Raw genomic sequence first — 20,854 nt, 5'->3', positions numbered from 1 at the left:
TTAGGAATCCCTGTCGCTGTCGTCGGCCCCGTACATGTCGGCCAGTTTCTTAAACCGCGGCCCCCACTCGCTCAGGTAGTTGTAGTCCTGGTCGCCCTCGGTGGTCACGGAATCCAGCGAGCTGAGGGACTCGGCCACCGAGCCGGTCCCCTCGTAGGCGTAGGTGGCCAGGGAGTCGTAAGGCGGCGCCGTCGGGTCGCTGTCGTTGTCCTGGAGCCTCTGGTTGATGAAGTCCCTCACGTCCCCGTTATTGTCCCGGGTCGGGGGCAGCACAGGCCGTCGGACCGGAGGGTAGAAGGTCTCGGGGACGATGTCCCGCCGCTGCTTGCTCTCCTCGATGGCCTCCGGGTTGCGCAGCGTGCCGATATCAAAAGCCTGAGTGTCCTCCTCTCCGCCGCCTTCGTCGTTGTAGCTGACGACGTTGTCCCTCACGTCCTCCTTGGAGATGATCAGAGGCTCCTTCTTCCTCTGTCTCCTCAGGGCGGCGAACAACACCACGATCACTGCGGGGACAAGAAGAAACAAAGAGAACACATGATAAGAGTTTGGTGACTTTAACTGTTGTTTTTGCTCTCTCCTTGTGCTGAAGGCCACTGACGACCCGCGGGGAATTGCTGATGTTGCTCGTCGAGTGTTCACTGATATTCAGGGACTTTGTCTGACTTTGTAGAACAGACTTCAGCCACCACAAGGATGCATTATGTATTTTTCCCTCCTCAGGGGCCGTTGCTACTTAAAGGGATGCTGTTTAAGAACGCAGCAGATTAGCTCGTGTGCTAGAAACACAGTTTTCAGTGACGCGCTCAGTGCTGACTCGAGGGTTATTCAACTTTTTTTTCTTTTTTTTCGACCCCAGCACCAGAGTTCGTTGGAAAAATCAATGATTTTATCTCACAGGGACACAAGCTGCTGGTTTGCTGCTGCCTCATTTGACAAGTTTGTGTCACCGAGTTAAATCCAAATTCATATTTTCTTAAGTACTTTGTGCTGTGATATCATGGACCTACGATAATACCTACATTGTCGATGTAAAGCACAAATGTTTTCATGTTAAACTCTGTGTGCCTTTTTTTATGTTGTTTACTCACTGAGCAGGATGACGACACAGAGCAAAATGGCCACCAGTGCTCCCGTGCTGAGTCCCGCCCTCGCTGTGAGCGCCTCGGCGTTACACAGCTTCATGTTTCCGTCGCGGTCGCAGGTGCACACTCGCACGGTCAGCGTGCTGGTGCTGCTCTGCATCGGGAACTCTCCGTCAGAAATGACCACAGGTACTTGGTACACACTCTTCTGCAGGCTGTTGTAGTTGTTCCTCCTCGTGAGGATCCAGGCTGTGTTGTCTAAAGACGAAAATGTTACTGTGCAGTGATCGATTCTGTCTTTATATAATATATATACATATAAATATGTATGAGATTGTACCTTTGTTATCACGGACAGAGAAGTTTGCCTTCCCAGCAGCCTCCTGTGCCAGAGTGAAGAAGAATCGGTGTCCTCCAAGTGGCTCGTCAGGATCAGTGGCACTCACGGTTTGTATCCTCTAAAAAAACAAAACAGGAAAGACACTCATGAGAAACGCAAATGGGGAAAGTCATAGTGTAATGAGTCGTCTAAAATGTCACAAAGAAAATTGTATAATGATTGATTATATTAAGTTTGTATGATTGGTGCAGGATTACATGTTAGAGTATTGTTAACATAAATGTTCAAGACACATCTGAGTATTTTTGGTCAAATTTTGACTATGACTTTTTTGACCATTTTTGGACGACATACTTTGCTGTGACGTTTTTGACCAATTTTAACCATTTTTGGACAACATACTACATACTATGACGTTTTTGACATTTTGTCGTCCAGAATCTGACAATTTTTTTGAAAAACGTTTTTTTGCTCCAAAACTTGACAAAAACGTCATACTATACTATGTAGTACGTCCTACTATACTATGCCGTCCATAATATGACAATTTTTTGAAAAAAAAAATTGGTCCAAAATTTGACAAAAAAGACATACTTTACTATGTCGTCCAGAATCTGACCATTTTTTTGAAAAACGTTTTTTTGCTCCAAAACTTGACAAAAACGTCATACTATACTATGTAGTACGTCCTACTATACTATGCCGTCCATAATATGACAATTTTTTGAAAAAAAAAATTGGTCCAAAATTTGACAAAAAAGACATACTTTACTATGTCGTCCAGAATCTGACCATTTTTTTGAAAAACGTTTTTTTGGTCCAAAACTTGACAAAAACGTCATACTATACTATGTAGTACGTCCTACTATAACGATGTCGTCCATAATGTGACCATTTTTTGAAAAAAAAAATTGGTCCAAAATTTGACAAAAACGACATACTATACTATGTCGTCCAGAATCTGACCATTTTTTTGAAAAACGTTTTTTTGGTCCAAAACTTGACAAAAACGTCATACGATACTATGCAGTACGTCCTACTATACTATGCCGTCCATAATGTGACCATTTTTTGAAAAAAAAAAAATTGGTCCAAAATTTGACAAAAACGACATACTATACTATGTCGTCCAGAATCTGACCATTTCTTGGAAAAAAAAATTGGTCCAAAATTTGACAAAAACGACATACTATACTATGTAGTACGTCCTACTATACTATGTCGTCCAGAATCTGACCATTTTTGGAGAAAAAAAATTTGGTCCAAAATTGGACAAAACCGACATACTATATACTATGTCGTTTTTGATTCTGACCATTTTTTTGAAAAACGTTTTTTTGGTCCAAAACTTGACAAAAACGTCACACTATACTATGCAGTACGTCCTACTATACTATATCTCCAAAATGTGACCATTTTTGGAGAAAAAACATTTGGTCCAAAATTGGACAAAAACGACATACTATACTGTCGTTTTTGATTCTGACCATTTTTTTGAATAAGGTTTTTTTGGTCCAAAACTTGACAAAAACGTCACACTATACTATGCAGTACGTCCTACTATACTATATCTCCAAAATGTGACCATTTTTGGAGAAAAAACATTTGGTCCAAAATTGGACAAAAACGACATACTATACTATGTCTCCAAAATGTGACCATTTTTGGAGAAAAGTAAAATTTGGTCCAAAATTGGACAAAAACGACATACTATACTATGTCGTTTTTGATTCTGACCATTTTTTTGAAAAACGTTTTTTTGGTCCAAAACTTGACAGAAACGTCACACTATACTATGCAGTACGTCATACTATACTATGTCTCCAAAATGTGGCCATTTTTGGAGAAAGAAAATTGGGTCCAAAATTTGACAAAACGACATACTATACTATGTCGGCCAAAATCTGACCAGTTTTTTGAAAAACGTTTTTTTTGGTCCAAAACTTGACAAAAACGTCACACTATACTATGTAGTACGTCATACTATACTATATCTCCAAAATGTGACCATTTTTGGAGAAAAAAAATTTGGTCCAAAACTTGACAAAAACGTCACACTATACTGTGCAGTACGTCATACTATACTAAGTCTTCAAAATGTGACCATTTTTGGAGAAAAAAAATGTGGTCCAAAATTGGACAAAAACGACATACTATACTATGTCGTTTTTGATTCTGACCATTTTTAGAAAAACTTTTTTTGGTCCAAAACTTGACAAAAACGTCACACTATACTATGCAGTACGTCATACAATACTATGTCTCCAAAATGTGGCCATTTTTGGAGAAAAAAACATTTGGTCCAAAATTGGACAAAAACGACATACTGTGTCGTCCAAAAAGTGATCTTTTTTTATATATATATATATATTTGTTTGGGCCTTTTTGCCTTTAATAATAGTATAGTGGAGAGAGACAGGAAAAGGGAGACAGAGAGATGGTGGATGACACACAGGAATGACCGCTTGGTGCAGGATTCGAACCAGGATCACCTGCAGCAAGGACTACAGCTTCAGCACATGGGGTAGATGCTCTACCAAGTGAGCCACCGGTGCCCCCAGGACCTGGTCCAAAAGTTGACAAAAACGTCACACTATACTATGTAGTACGTCCTACTATACTAAGTCTCCAAAATGTGACCATTTTTGGAGAAAAAAAATTTGTTCCAAAATTGGACAAAAACGACATACTATACTATGTCGTTTTTGATTCTGACCATTTTTTTGAAAAAGTTTCTTTGGTCCAAAACTTGACAAAAACGTCACACTATACTATGTAGTACGTCATACTATACTATGTCTCCAAAATGTGGCCATTTTTGGAGAAAAAAAATTTGTTCCAAAATTGGACAAAAACGACATACTATACTATGTCGTTTTTGATTCTGACCATTTTTTTGAAAAAGTTTCTTTGGTCCAAAACTTGACAAAAACGTCACACTATACTATGCAGTACGTCATACTATACTAAGTCTTCAAAATGTGACCATTTTTGGAGAAAAAAAATTGGGTCCAAAATTGGACAAAAACGACATACTATACTATGTCGTTTTTGATTCTGACCATTTTTTTGAAAAACTTTTTTTGGTCCAAAACTTGACAAAAACGTCACACTATACTATGTAGTACGTCATACTATACTATGTCTCCAAAATGTGACCATTTTTGGAGAAAAAAACATTTGGTCCAAAATTGGACAAAAACGACATACTATACTATGTCGTTTTTGATTCTGACCATTTTTTTGAAAAACTTTTTTTGGTCCAAAACTTGACAAAAACGTCACACTATACTATGTAGTACGTCATACTATACTATGTCTCCAAAATGTGACCATTTTTGGAGAAAAAAACATTTGGTCCAAAATTGGACAAAAACGACATACTATACTATGTCGTTTTTGATTCTGACCATTTTTGGAAAAACGTTTTTTTGGTCCAAAACTTGACAAAAACGTCACACTATACTATGTAGTACGTCATACTATACTATGTCTCTAAAATGTGACCATTTTTGGAGAAAAAAAATTTGGTCCAAAATTGGACAAAAACGACATACTATACTATGTCGTCCAAAATCTGACCATTTTTTTGAAAAACTTTTTTTTGGTCCAAAACTTGACAAAAACGTCACACTATACTATGTAGTACGTCATACTATTCTATGTCTCCAAAATGTGACCATTTTAGGAGAAAAAAAAATTTGGTCCAAAATTGGACAAAAACGTCACACTATACTGTGCAGTACGTCATACTATACTAAGTCTTCAAAATGTGACCATTTTTGGAGAAAAAAAATTTGGTCCAAAATTGGACAAAAACGACATACTATACTATGTCGTTTTTGATTCTGACCATTTTTTTGAAAAACGTTTTTTTGGTCCAAAACTTGACAAAAACGTCACACTATACTATGTAGTACGTCATACTATACTATGTCTCCAAAATGTGGCCATTTTTGGAGAAAAAAACATTTGGTCCAAAATTGGACAAAAACGACATACTGTGTCGTCCAAAAAGTGATCTTTTTTTATATATATATATATATTTGTTTGGGCCTTTTTGCCTTTAATAATAGTATAGTGGAGAGAGACAGGAAAAGGGAGACAGAGAGATGGTGGATGACACACAGGAAAGACCGCTTGGTGCAGGATTCGAACCAGGATCACCTGCAGCAAGGACTACAGCTTCAGCACATGGGGTAGATGCTCTACCAAGTGAGCCACCAGTGCCCCCAGGATCTGGTCCAAAAGTTGAAAGAAAGGTCACACTATACTATGTAGTACGTCCTACTATACTAAGTCTCCAAAATGTGACCATTTTTGGAGAAAAAAAATTTGTTCCAAAATTGGACAAAAACGACATACTATACTATGTCGTTTTTGATTCTGACCATTTTTTTGAAAAAGTTTCTTTGGTCCAAAACTTGACAAAAACGTCACACTATACTATGTAGTACGTCATACTATACTAAGTCTTCAAAATGTGGCCATTTTTGGAGAAAAAAAATTTGTTCCAAAATTGGACAAAAACGACATACTATACTATGTCGTTTTTGATTCTGACCATTTTTTTGAAAAACGTTTTTTTGGTCCAAAACTTGACAAAAACGTCACACTATACTATGTAGAACGTCATTCTATTCTATGTCTCCAAAATGTGACCATTTTAGGAGAAAAAAAATTTGGTCCAAAATTGGACAAAAACGACATACTATACTATGTCGTTTTTGATTCTGACCATTTTTTTGAAAAACTTTTTTTGGTCCAAAACTTGACAAAAACGTCACACTATACTATGTAGTACGTCATACTATACTATGTCTCCAAAATGTGACCATTTTTGGAGAAAAAAACATTTGGTCCAAAATTGGACAAAAACGACATACTATACTATGTCGTCCAAAATCTGACCATTTTTTTGAAAAACTTTTTTTTGGTCCAAAACTTGACAAAAACGTCACACTATACTATGTAGTACGTCATACTATACTATGTCTCTAAAATGTGACCATTTTTGGAGAAAAAAAATTTGGTCCAAAATTGGACAAAAACGACATACTATACTATGTCGTTTTTGATTCTGACAATTTTTGGAAAAACGTTTTTTTGGTCCAAAACTTGACAAAAACGTCACACTATACTATGTAGTACGTCATACTATACTATGTCTCTAAAATGTGACCATTTTTGGAGAAAAAAAATTTGGTCCAAAATTGGACAAAAACGACATACTATACTATGTCGTCCAAAATCTGACCATTTTTTTGAAAAACTTTTTTTTGGTCAAAAACTTGACAAAAACGTCACACTATACTATGTAGTACGTCATACTATACTATGTCTCTAAAATGTGACCATTTTTGGAGAAAAAAAATTTGGTCCAAAATTGGACAAAAACAACATACTATACTATGTCGTTTTTGATTCGGACAATTTTTTTGAAAAACTTTTTTTGGTCCAAAACTTGACAAAAATGTCACACTATACTATGCAGTTCGTCATACTATACTAAGTCTTCAAAATGTGACCATTTTTGGAGAAAAAAAATTGGGTCCAAAATTGGACAAAAACGACATACTATACTATGTCGTTTTTGATTCTGACCATTTTTTTGAAAACGTTTTTTTGGTCCAAAACTTGACAAAAACGTCACACTATACTATGTAGTACGTCATACTATTCTGTCTCCAAAATGTGACCATTTTAGGAGAAAAAAAATATTGGTCCAAAATTGGACAAAAACGACATACTATACTATGTCGTTTTTGATTCTGACCATTTTTTTGAAAAAGTTTCTTTGGTCCAAAACTTGACAAAAACGTCACACTATACTATGTAGTACGTCATACTATACTATGTCTCCAAAATGTGGCCATTTTTGGAGAAAAAAAATTTGGTCCAAAATTGGACAAAAACGACATACTATACTATGTCGTTTTTGATTCTGACCATTTTTTTGAAAAAGTTTCTTTGGTCCAAAACTTGACAAAAACGTCACACTATACTATGCAGTACGTCATACTATACTAAGTCTTCAAAATGTGACCATTTTAGGAGAAAAAAAAATTTGGTCCAAAATTGGACAAAAACGACATACTATACTATGTCGTCCAAAATCTGACCATTTTTTTGAAAAACTTTTTTTTGGTCAAAAACTTGACAAAAACGTCACACTATACTATGAAGTACGTCATACTATACTATGTCTCTAAAATGTGACCATTTTTGGAGAAAAAAAATTGGGTCCAAAATTGGACAAAAACGACATACTATACTATGTCGTTTTTGATTCTGACAATTTTTGGAAAAACGTTTTTTTGGTCCAAAACTTGACAAAAACGTCACACTATACTATGTAGTACGTCATACTATACTATGTCTCTAAAATGTGACCATTTTTGGAGAAAAAAAATTTGGTCCAAAATTGGACAAAAACGACATACTATACTATGTCGTCCAAAATCTGACCATTTTTTTGAAAAACTTTTTTTTGGTTAAAAACTTGACAAAAACGTCACACTATACTATGTAGTACGTCATACTATACTATGTCTCTAAAATGTGACCATTTTTGGAGAAAAAAAATTTGGTCCAAAATTGGACAAAAACGACATACTATACTATGTCGTTTTTGATTCGGACAATTTTTTTGAAAAACTTTTTTTGGTCCAAAACTTGACAAAAACGTCACACTATACTATGCAGTACGTCATACTATACTAAGTCTTCAAAATGTGACCATTTTTGGAGAAAAAAAATTTGGTCCAAAATTGGACAAAAACGACATACTATACTATGTCGTTTTTGATTCTGACCATTTTTTTGAAAAACGTTTTTTTGGTCCAAAACTTGACAAAAACGTCACACTATACTATGTAGTACGTCATACTATTCTATGTCTCCAAAATGTGACCATTTTAGGAGAAAAAAAAATTTGGTCCAAAATTGGACAAAAACGTCACACTATACTGTGCAGTACGTCATACTATACTAAGTCTTCAAAATGTGGCCATTTTTGGAGAAAAAAAATTTGGTCCAAAATTGGACAAAAACGACATACTATACTATGTCGTTTTTGATTCTGACCATTTTTAGAAAAACTTTTTTTGGTCCAAAAGTTGACAAAAACGTCACACTATACTATGCAGTACGTCATACTATACTATGTCTCCAAAATGTGGCCATTTTTGGAGAAAAAAACATTTGGTCCAAAATTGGACAAAAACGACATACTGTGTCGTCCAAAAAGTGATCTTTTTTTATATATATATATATATTTGTTTGGGCCTTTTTGCCTTTAATAATAGTATAGTGGAGAGAGACAGGAAAAGGGAAACAGAGAGATGGTGGATGACACACAGGAAAGACCGCTTGGTGCAGGATTCGAACCAGGATCACCTGCAGCAAGGACTACAGCTTCAGCACATGGGGTAGATGCTCTACCAAGTGAGCCACCGGTGCCCCCAGGATCTGGTCCAAAAGTTGACAAAAACGTCACACTATACTATGTAGTACGTCCTACTATACTAAGTCTCCAAAATGTGACCATTTTTGGAGAAAAAAAATTTGTTCCAAAATTGGACAAAAACGACATACTATACTATGTCGTTTTTGATTCTGACCATTTTTTTGAAAAAGTTTCTTTGGTCCAAAACTTGACAAAAACGTCACACTATACTATGTAGTACGTCATACTATACTATGTCTCCAAAATGTGGCCATTTTTGGAGAAAAAAAATTTGTTCCAAAATTGGACAAAAACGACATACTAAACTATGTCGTTTTTGATTCTGACCATTTTTTTGAAAAAGTTTCTTTGGTCCAAAACTTGACAAAAACGTCACACTATACTATGCAGTACGTCATACTATACTAAGTCTTCAAAATGTGACCATTTTTGGAGAAAAAAAATTGGGTCCAAAATTGGACAAAAACGACATACTATACTATGTCGTCCAAAATCTGACCATTTTTTTGAAAAACTTTTTTTTGGTCAAAAACTTGACAAAAACGTCACACTATACTATGTAGTACGTCATACTATACTATGTCTCTAAAATGTGACCATTTTTGGAGAAAAAAAATTTGGTCCAAAATTGGACAAAAACGACATACTATACTATGTCGTTTTTGATTCGGACAATTTTTTTGAAAAACTTTTTTTGGTCCAAAACTTGACAAAAACGTCACACTATACTATGCAGTACGTCATACTATACTAAGTCTTCAAAATGTGACCATTTTTGGAGAAAAAAAATTTGGTCCAAAATTGGACAAAAACGACATACTATACTATGTCGTTTTTGATTCTGACCATTTTTTTGAAAAACTTTTTTTGGTCCAAAACTTGACAAAAACGTCACACTATACTATGTAGTACGTCATACTATACTATGTCTCCAAAATGTGACCATTTTAGGAGAAAAAAAAATTTGGTCCAAAATTGGACAAAAACGACATACTATACTATGTCGTTTTTGATTCTGACCATTTTTTTGAAAAAGTTTCTTTGGTCCAAAACTTGACAAAAACGTCACACTATACTATGTAGTACGTCATACTATACTATGTCTCCAAAATGTGGCCATTTTTGGAGAAAAAAAATTTGGTCCAAAATTGGACAAAAACGACATACTATACTATGTCGTTTTTGATTCGGACAATTTTTTTGAAAAACTTTTTTTGGTCCAAAACTTGACAAAAACGTCACACTATACTGTGCAGTACGTCATACTATACTAAGTCTTCAAAATGTGGCCATTTTTGGAGAAAAAAAATTTGGTCCAAAATTGGACAAAAACGACATACTGTGTCGTCCAAAAAGTGATCTTTTTTTATCCAAGTGAGCCACCGGTGCCCCCAGGACCTGGTCCAAAAGTTGACAAAAACGTCACACTATACTATGTAGTACGTCCTACTATACTAAGTCTCCAAAATGTGACCATTTTTGGAGAAAAAAAATTTGGTGCAAAATTGGACAAAAACGACATACTATACTATGTCGTTTTTGATTCTGACCATTTTTTTGAAAAAGTTTCTTTGGTCCAAAACTTGACAAAAACGTCACACTATACTATGTAGTACGTCATACTATACTATGTCTCCAAAATGTGGCCATTTTTGGAGAAAAAAAATTTGGTCCAAAATTGGACAAAAACGACATACTATACTATGTCGTTTTTGATTCTGACAATTTTTGGAAAAACGTTTTTTGGTCCAAAACTTGACAAAATCGTCACACTATACTATGCAGTACGTCATACTATACTATGTCTCCAAAATGTGACCATTTTTGGAGAAAAAAAATTTGGTCCAAAATTGGACAAAAACGACATACTATACTATGTCATTTTTGATTCTGACCATTTTTTTGAAAAACGTTTTTTTGGTCCAAAACTTGACAAAAACGTCACACTATACTATGCAGTACGTCATACTATACTATGTCTCCAAAATGTGGCCATTTTTGGAGAAAAAAAATTGGGTCCAAAATTTGACAAAACGACATACTATACTATGTCGGCCAAAATCTGACAATTTTTTCGAAAAACGTTTTTTTGGTCCAAAACTTGACAAAAACGTCATACTATACTATGTAGTATGTCCTACTATACTATGGCGTCCCTAATGTGACCATTTTTTGAAAAAAAAAATTGGTCCAAAATTTGACAAAAACGACATACTATACTATGTTGTCCAGAATCTGACCATTTCTTTGAAAAACGTTTTTTTTGGTCCAAAACTTGAGAAAAACGTCATACTATACTATGTAGTACGTCCTACTATACTATGTCTCCAAAATGTGGCCATTTTTGGAGAAAAAAACATTTGGTCCAAAATTGGACAAAAACGACATACTGTGTCGTCCAAAAAGTGATCTTTTTTTATATATATATATATATTTGTTTGGGCCTTTTTGCCTTTAATAATAGTATAGTGGAGAGAGACAGGAAAAGGGAAACAGAGAGATGGTGGATGACACACAGGAAAGACCGCTTGGTGCAGGATTCGAACCAGGATCACCTGCAGCAAGGACTACAGCTTCAGCACATGGGGTAGATGCTCTACCAAGTGAGCCACCGGTGACCCCAGGATCTGGTCCAAAAGTTGACAAAAACGTCACACTATACTATGTAGTACGTCCTACTATACTAAGTCTCCAAAATGTGACCATTTTTGGAGAAAAAAAATTTGTTCCAAAATTGGACAAAAACGACATACTATACTATGTCGTTTTTGATTCTGACCATTTTTTTGAAAAAGTTTCTTTGGTCCAAAACTTGACAAAAACGTCACACTATACTATGCAGTACGTCCTACTATACTAAGTCTTCAAAATGTGACCATTTTTGGAGAAAAAAAATTGGGTCCAAAATTGGACAAAAACGACATACTATACTATGTCGTTTTTGATTCTGACCATTTTTTTGAAAAACGTTTTTTTGGTCCAAAACTTGACAAAAACGTCACACTATACTATGTAGTACGTCATACTATTCTATGTCTCCAAAATGTGACCATTTTAGGAGAAAAAAAAATTTGGTCCAAAATTGGACAAAAACGACATACTATACTATGTCGTCCAAAATCTGACCATTTTTTTGAAAAACTTTTTTTTGGTCAAAAACTTGACAAAAACGTCACACTATACTATGTAGTACGTCATACTATACTATGTCTCTAAAATGTGACCATTTTTGGAGAAAAAAAATTTGGTCCAAAATTGGACAAAAACGACATACTATACTATGTCGTTTTTGATTCGGACAATTTTTTTGAAAAACTTTTTTTGGTCCAAAACTTGACAAAAACGTCACACTATACTATGCAGTACGTCATACTATACTAAGTCTTCAAAATGTGACCATTTTTGGAGAAAAAAAATTTGGTCCAAAATTGGACAAAAACTACATACTATACTATGTCGTTTTTGATTCTGACCATTTTTTTGAAAAACTTTTTTTGGTCCAAAACTTGACAAAAACGTCACACTATACTATGTAGTACGTCACACTATACTATGTCTCCAAAATGTGACCATTTTAGGAGAAAAAAAAATTTGGTCCAAAATTGGACAAAAACGACATACTATACTATGTCATTTTTGATTCGGACAATTTTTTTGAAAAACTTTTTTTGGTCCAAAACTTGAGAAAAACGTCACACTATACTGTGCAGTACGTCATACTATACTAAGTCTTCAAAATGTGGCCATTTTTGGAGAAAAAAAATTTGGTCCAAAATTGGACAAAAACGACATACTGTGTCGTCCAAAAAGTGATCTTTTTTTATATATATATATATATTTGTTTGGGCCTTTTTGCCTTTAATAATAGTATAGTGGAGAGAGACAGGAAAAGGGAGACAGAGAGATGGTGGATGACACACAGGAAAGACCGCTTGGTGCAGGATTCGAACCAGGATCACCTGCAGCAAGGACTACAGCTTCAGCACATGGGGTAGATGCTCTACCAAGTGAGCCACCGGTGCCCCCAGGACCTGGTCCAAAAGTTGACAAAAACGTCACACTATACTATGTAGTACGTCCTACTATACTAAGTCTCCAAAATGTGACCATTTTTGGAGAAAAAAAAATTGGTGCAAAATTGGACAAAAACGACATACTATACTATGTCGTTTTTGATTCTGACCATTTTTTTGAAAAAGTTTCTTTGGTCCAAAACTTGACAAAAACGTCACACTATACTATGTAGTACGTCATACTATACTATGTCTCCAAAATGTGGCCATTTTTGGAGAAAAAAAATTTGGTCCAAAATTGGACAAAAACGACATACTATACTATGTCGTTTTTGATTCTGACAATTTTTGGAAAAACGTTTTTTGGTCCAAAACTTGACAAAATCGTCACACTATACTATGCAGTACGTCATACTATACTATGTCTCCAAAATGTGACCATTTTTGGAGAAAAAAAATTTGGTCCAAAATTGGACAAAAACGACATACTATACTATGTCATTTTTGATTCTGACCATTTTTTTGAAAAACGTTTTTTTGGTCCAAAACTTGACAAAAACGTCACACTATACTATGCAGTACGTCATACTATACTATGTCTCCAAAATGTGGCCATTTTTGGAGAAAAAAAATTGGGTCCAAAATTTGACAAAACGACATACTATACTATGTCGGCCAAAATCTGACAATTTTTTCGAAAAACGTTTTTTTGGTCCAAAACTTGACAAAAACGTCATACTATACTATGTAGTATGTCCTACTATACTATGGCGTCCCTAATGTGACCATTTTTTGAAAAAAAAAATTGGTCCAAAATTTGACAAAAACGACATACTATACTATGTTGTCCAGAATCTGGCCATTTCTTTGAAAAACGTTTTTTTTGGTCCAAAACTTGAGAAAAACGTCATACTATACTATGTAGTACGTCCTACTATACTAAGTCTCCAAAATGTGACCATTTTTGGAGAAAAATAATTTGGTCCAAAATTGGACAAAAACGACATACTATACTATGTCGTTTTTGATTCTGACCATTTTTTTGAAAAACGTTTTTTTGGTCCAAAACTTGACAAAAACGTCACACTATACTATGTAGTACGTCATACTATACTATGTCTCCAAAATGTGGCCATTTTTGGAGAAAAAAAATTTGTTCCAAAATTGGACAAAAACAACATACTATACTATGTCGTTTTTTGATTCTGACCATTTTTTTGAAAAAGTTTCTTTGGTCCAAAACTTGACAAAAACATCACACTATACTATGTAGTACGTCATACTATACTATGTTTCCAAAATGTGACCATTTTTGGAGAAAAAAAATTTGGTCCAAAATTGGACAAAAACGACATACTATACTATGTCATTTTTGATTCTGACCATTTTTTTGAAAAACGTTTTTTTGGTCCAAAACTTGACAAAAACGTCACACTATACTATGCAGTACGTCATACTATACTATGTCTCCAAAATGTGGCCATTTTTGGAGAAAAAAAATTGGGTCCAAAATTTGACAAAACGACATACTATACTATGTCGGCCAAAATCTGACAATTTTTTCGAAAAACGTTTTTTTGGTCCAAAACTTGACAAAAACGTCATACTATACTATGTAGTATGTCCTACTATACTATGGCGTCCCTAATGTGACCATTTTTTGAAAAAAAAAATTGGTCCAAAATTTGACAAAAACGACATACTATACTATGTTGTCCAGAATCTGACCATTTCTTTGAAAAACGTTTTTTTTGGTCCAAAACTTGAGAAAAACGTCATACTATACTATGTAGTACGTCCTACTATACTATGTCTCCAAAATGTGGCCATTTTTGGAGAAAAAAACATTTGGTCCAAAATTGGACAAAAACGACATACTGTGTCGTCCAAAAAGTGATCTTTTTTTATATATATATATATATTTGTTTGGGCCTTTTTGCCTTTAATAATAGTATAGTGGAGAGAGACAGGAAAAGGGAAACAGAGAGATGGTGGATGACACACAGGAAAGACCGCTTGGTGCAGGATTCGAACCAGGATCACCTGCAGCAAGGACTACAGCTTCAGCACATGGGGTAGATGCTCTACCAAGTGAGCCACCGGTGACCCCAGGATCTGGTCCAAAAGTTGACAAAAACGTCACACTATACTATGTAGTACGTCCTACTATACTAAGTCTCCAAAATGTGACCATTTTTGGAGAAAAAAAATTTGTTCCAAAATTGGACAAAAACGACATACTATACTATGTCGTTTTTGATTCTGACCATTTTTTTGAAAAAGTTTCTTTGGTCCAAAACTTGACAAAAACGTCACACTATACTATGTAGTACGTCATACTATACTATGTCTCCAAAATGTGGCCATTTTTGGAGAAAAAAAATTTGTTCCAAAATTGGACAAAAACGACATACTAAACTATGTCGTTTTTGATTCTGACCATTTTTTTGAAAAAGTTTCTTTGGTCCAAAACTTGACAAAAACGTCACACTATACTATGCAGTACGTCCTACTATACTAAGTCTTCAAAATGTGACCATTTTTGGAGAAAAAAAATTGGGTCCAAAATTGGACAAAAACGACATACTATACTATGTCGTTTTTGATTCTGACCATTTTTTTGAAAAACGTTTTTTTGGTCCAAAACTTGACAAAAACGTCACACTATACTATGTAGTACGTCATACTATTCTATGTCTCCAAAATGTGACCATTTTAGGAGAAAAAAAAATTTGGTCCAAAATTGGACAAAAACGACATACTATACTATGTCGTTTTTGATTCTGACCATTTTTTTGAAAAACTTCTTTTGGTCCAAAACTTGACAAAAACGTCACACTATACTATGTAGTACGTCATACTATACTATGTCTCCAAAATGTGACCATTTTAGGAGAAAAAAAATTTGGTCCAAAATTGGACAAAAACGACATACTATACTATGTCGTCCAAAATCTGACCATTTTTTTGAAAAACTTTTTTTTGGTCAAAAACTTGACAAAAACGTCACACTATACTATGTAGTACGTCATACTATACTATGTCTCTAAAATGTGACCATTTTTGGAGAAAAAAAATTTGGTCCAAAATTGGACAAAAACGACATACTATACTATGTCGTTTTTGATTCGGACAATTTTTTTGAAAAACTTTTTTTGGTCCAAAACTTGACAAAAACGTCACACTATACTATGCAGTACGTCATACTATACTAAGTCTTCAAAATGTGACCATTTTTGGAGAAAAAAAATTTGGTCCAAAATTGGACAAAAACGACATACTATACTATGTCGTTTTTGATTCTGACCATTTTTTTGAAAAACTTTTTTTGGTCCAAAACTTGACAAAAACGTCACACTATACTATGTAGTACGTCATACTATACTATGTCTCCAAAATGTGACCATTTTAGGAGAAAAAAAAATTTGGTCCAAAATTGGACAAAAACGACATACTATACTATGTCGTTTTTGATTCTGACCATTTTTTTTGAAAAAGTTTCTTTGGTCCAAAACTTGACAAAAACGTCACACTATACTATGTAGTACGTCATACTATACTATGTCTCCAAAATGTGGCCATTTTTGGAGAAAAAAAATTTGGTCCAAAATTGGACAAAAACGACATACTATACTATGTCGTTTTTGATTCGGACAATTTTTTTGAAAAACTTTTTTTGGTCCAAAACTTGACAAAAACGTCACACTATACTGTGCAGTACGTCATACTATACTAAGTCTTCAAAATGTGGCCATTTTTGGAGAAAAAAAATTGGGTCCAAAATTGGACAAAAACGACATACTGTGTCGTCCAAAAAGTGATCTTTTTTTATATATATATATATATATTTGTTTGGGCCTTTTTGCCTTTAATAATAGTATAGTGGAGAGAGACAGGAAAAGGGAGACAGAGAGATGGTGGATGACACACAGGAAAGACCGCTTGGTGCAGGATTCGAACCAGGATCACCTGCAGCAAGGACTACAGCTTCAGCACATGGGGTAGATGCTCTACCAAGTGAGCCACCGGTGCCCCCAGGACCTGGTCCAAAATTGGACAAAAACGACATACTATACTATGTCGTTTTTGATTCTGACCATTTTTTTGAAAAACTTCTTTTGGTCCAAAACTTGACAAAAACGTCACACTATACTATGTAGTACGTCATACTATACTATGTCTCCAAAATGTGACCATTTTAGGAGAAAAAAAATTTGGTCCAAAATTGGACAAAAACGACATACTATACTATGTCGTCCAAAATCTGACCATTTTTTTGAAAAACTTTTTTTTGGTCAAAAACTTGACAAAAACGTCACACTATACTATGTAGTACGTCATACTATACTATGTCTCTAAAATGTGACCATTTTTGGAGAAAAAAAATTTGGTCCAAAATTGGACAAAAACGACATACTATACTATGTCGTTTTTGATTCGGACAATTTTTTTGAAAAACTTTTTTTGGTCCAAAACTTGACAAAAACGTCACACTATACTATGCAGTACGTCATACTATACTAAGTCTTCAAAATGTGACCATTTTTGGAGAAAAAAAATTTGGTCCAAAATTGGACAAAAACGACATACTATACTATGTCGTTTTTGATTCTGACCATTTTTTTGAAAAACTTTTTTTGGTCCAAAACTTGACAAAAACGTCACACTATACTATGTAGTACGTCATACTATACTATGTCTCCAAAATGTGACCATTTTAGGAGAAAAAAAAATTTGGTCCAAAATTGGACAAAAACGACATACTATACTATGTCGTTTTTGATTCTGACCATTTTTTTTGAAAAAGTTTCTTTGGTCCAAAACTTGACAAAAACGTCACACTATACTATGTAGTACGTCATACTATACTATGTCTCCAAAATGTGGCCATTTTTGGAGAAAAAAAATTTGGTCCAAAATTGGACAAAAACGACATACTATACTATGTCGTTTTTGATTCGGACAATTTTTTTGAAAAACTTTTTTTGGTCCAAAACTTGACAAAAACGTCACACTATACTGTGCAGTACGTCATACTATACTAAGTCTTCAAAATGTGGCCATTTTTGGAGAAAAAAAATTTGGTCCAAAATTGGACAAAAACGACATACTGTGTCGTCCAAAAAGTGATCTTTTTTTATATATATATATATATATTTGTTTGGGCCTTTTTGCCTTTAATAATAGTATAGTGGAGAGAGACAGGAAAAGGGAGACAGAGAGATGGTGGATGACACACAGGAAAGACCGCTTGGTGCAGGATTCGAACCAGGATCACCTGCAGCAAGGACTACAGCTTCAGCACATGGGGTAGATGCTCTACCAAGTGAGCCACCGGTGCCCCCAGGACCTGGTCCAAAAGTTGACAAAAACGTCACATTATACTATGTAGTACGTCCTACTATACTAAGTCTCCAAAATGTGACCATTTTTGGAGAAAAAAAATTTGGTGCAAAATTGGACAAAAACGACATACTATACTATGTCGTTTTTGATTCTGACCATTTTTTTGAAAAAGTTTCTTTGGTCCAAAACTTGACAAAAACGTCACACTATACTATGTAGTACGTCATACTATACTATGTCTCCAAAATGTGGCCATTTTTGGAGAAAAAAAATTTGGTCCAAAATTGGACAAAAACGACATACTATACTATGTCGTTTTTGATTCTGACCATTTTTGGAAAAACGTTTTTTGGTCCAAAACTTGACAAAATCGTCACACTATACTATGCAGTACGTCATACTATACTATGTCTCCAAAATGTGGCCATTTTTGGAGAAAAAAAATTGGGTCCAAAATTTGACAAAACGACATACTATACTATGTCGGCCAAAATCTGACAATTTTTTCGAAAAACGTTTTTTTGGTCCAAAACTTGACAAAAACGTCATACTATACTATGTAGTATGTCCTACTATACTATGGCGTCCCTAATGTGACCATTTTTTGAAAAAAAAAATTGGTCCAAAATTTGACAAAAACGACATACTATACTATGTTGTCCAGAATCTGGCCATTTCTTTGAAAAACGTTTTTTTTGGTCCAAAACTTGAGAAAAACGTCATACTATACTATGTAGTACGTCCTACTATACTAAGTCTCCAAAATGTGACCATTTTTGGAGAAAAATAATTTGGTCCAAAATTGGACAAAAACGACATACTATACTATGTCGTTTTTGATTCTGACCATTTTTTTGAAAAACGTTTTTTTGGTCCAAAACTTGACAAAAACGTCACACTATACTATGTAGTACGTCATACTATACTATGTCTCCAAAATGTGGCCATTTTTGGAGAAAAAAATTTGTTCCAAAATTGGACAAAAACAACATACTATACTATGTCGTTTTTTGATTCTGACCATTTTTTTGAAAAAGTTTCTTTGGTCCAAAACTTGACAAAAACGTCACACTATACTATGTAGTACGTCATACTATACTATGTTTCCAAAATGTGACCATTTTTGGAGAAAAAAAATTTGGTCCAAAATTGGACAAAAACGACATACTATACTATGTCGTCCAAAATCTGACCATTCTTTTGAAAAACGTTTTTTTGGTCCAAAACTTGACAAAAACGTCACACTATACTATGCAGTACGTCATACTATACTATGTCTCCAAAATGTGACCATTTTTGGAGAAAAAAAATTTGGTCCAAAATTGGACAAAAACGACATACTATACTATGTCGTTTTTGATTCTGACAATTTTTTTGAAAAACGTTTTTTGGGTCCAAAACTTGACAAAAATGTCATACTATACTATGTAGTATGTCCTACTATACTATGGCGTCCCTAATGTGACAATTTTTTGAAAAAAAAAATTGGTCCAAAATTTGACAAAAACGACATACTATACTATGTCGTCCAGAATCTGACCATTTCTTTGAAAAACGTTTTTTTTGGTCCAAAACTTGAGAAAAACGTCATACTATACTATGTAGTACGTCCTACTATACTAAGTCTCCAAAATGTGACAAATTTTTGGAGAAAAAAAATATTGGTCCAAAATTGGACAAAAACGACAAACAAAACTATGTCGTTTTTGATTCTGACCATTTTTTTGAAAAACGTTTTTTTGGTCCAAAACTTGACAAAAACGTCACACTATACTATGTAGTACGTCATACTATACTATGTCTCCAAAATGTGGCCATTTTTGGAGAAAAAAAATTTGTTCCAAAATTTGACAAAAACGACATACTATACTATGTCGTCCAGAATCTGACCATTTTTTTGAAAAACGTTTTTTGGTCCAAAACTTGAGAAAAATGTCATACTATACTATGTAGTACGTCCTACTATACTATGTCGTCCCTAATGTGACCATTTTTTGAAAAACAAAATTGGTCCAAAATTCGACAAAAACGACATACTATACTATGTCGTCCAGAATCTGACCATTTTTTTGAAAAACGTTTTTTTGGTCCAAAACTTGAGAAAAACGTCATACTATACTATGTAGTACGTCCTACTATACTATGGCGTCCATAATGTGACCATTTTTTGAAAAAGAAAAATTGGTCCAAAATTTGACAAAAACGACATACTATACTATGTCGTCCAGAATCTGACCATTTTTTTGAAAAACGTTTTTTTGGTCCAAAACTTGATATAAATGTCATACTATACTATGTAGTACGTCCTACTATACTATGGCGTCCATAATGTGACCATTTTTTGAAAAAAAAAATTGGTCCAAAATTTGACAAAAACGACATACTCTACTATGTCGTCCAGAATCTGACCATTTCTTTGAAAAACGTTTTTTTGGTCCAAAACTTGACAAAAACGTCATACTATACTATGTAGTACGTCCTACTATACTATGGCGTCCATAATGTGACCATTTTTTGAAAAAAAGAAATTGGTCCAAAATTTGACTAAAACGACATACGATACTATGTCGTCCAGAATCTGACCATTTTTTTGAAAAACGTTTTT

The 20,854-nt window shown here is 34.4% G+C and overlaps 1 protein-coding gene across 1 annotated transcript in view; it reads right to left on the bottom strand.

Moving 5' to 3' along the window:
- Window positions 1-20,854, bottom strand: part of LOC310937550 (cadherin-6-like) — a gene marked incomplete at both ends in the record, with an annotated part of 59,272 nt that continues 38,418 nt past the window's right edge. Inside the window, 3 exons of the mRNA XM_083901833.1 lie at window positions 1-503; window positions 1,089-1,340; window positions 1,423-1,540. Of these exons, the coding sequence (XP_083757959.1) occupies window positions 1-503; window positions 1,089-1,340; window positions 1,423-1,540 (873 nt within the window). The remainder of the gene's footprint in view (window positions 504-1,088; window positions 1,341-1,422; window positions 1,541-20,854) is intronic.

This window comes from Microchirus variegatus, assembly GCF_963457635.1.
Source record: "Microchirus variegatus genome assembly, chromosome: 15".
In the NCBI taxonomy this organism is placed as follows: domain Eukaryota; kingdom Metazoa; phylum Chordata; class Actinopteri; order Pleuronectiformes; family Soleidae; genus Microchirus; species Microchirus variegatus.
The sequence above is the reverse complement of the archived record's forward strand: the minus strand, read 5'-3'. Positions and strand labels throughout refer to the sequence as shown.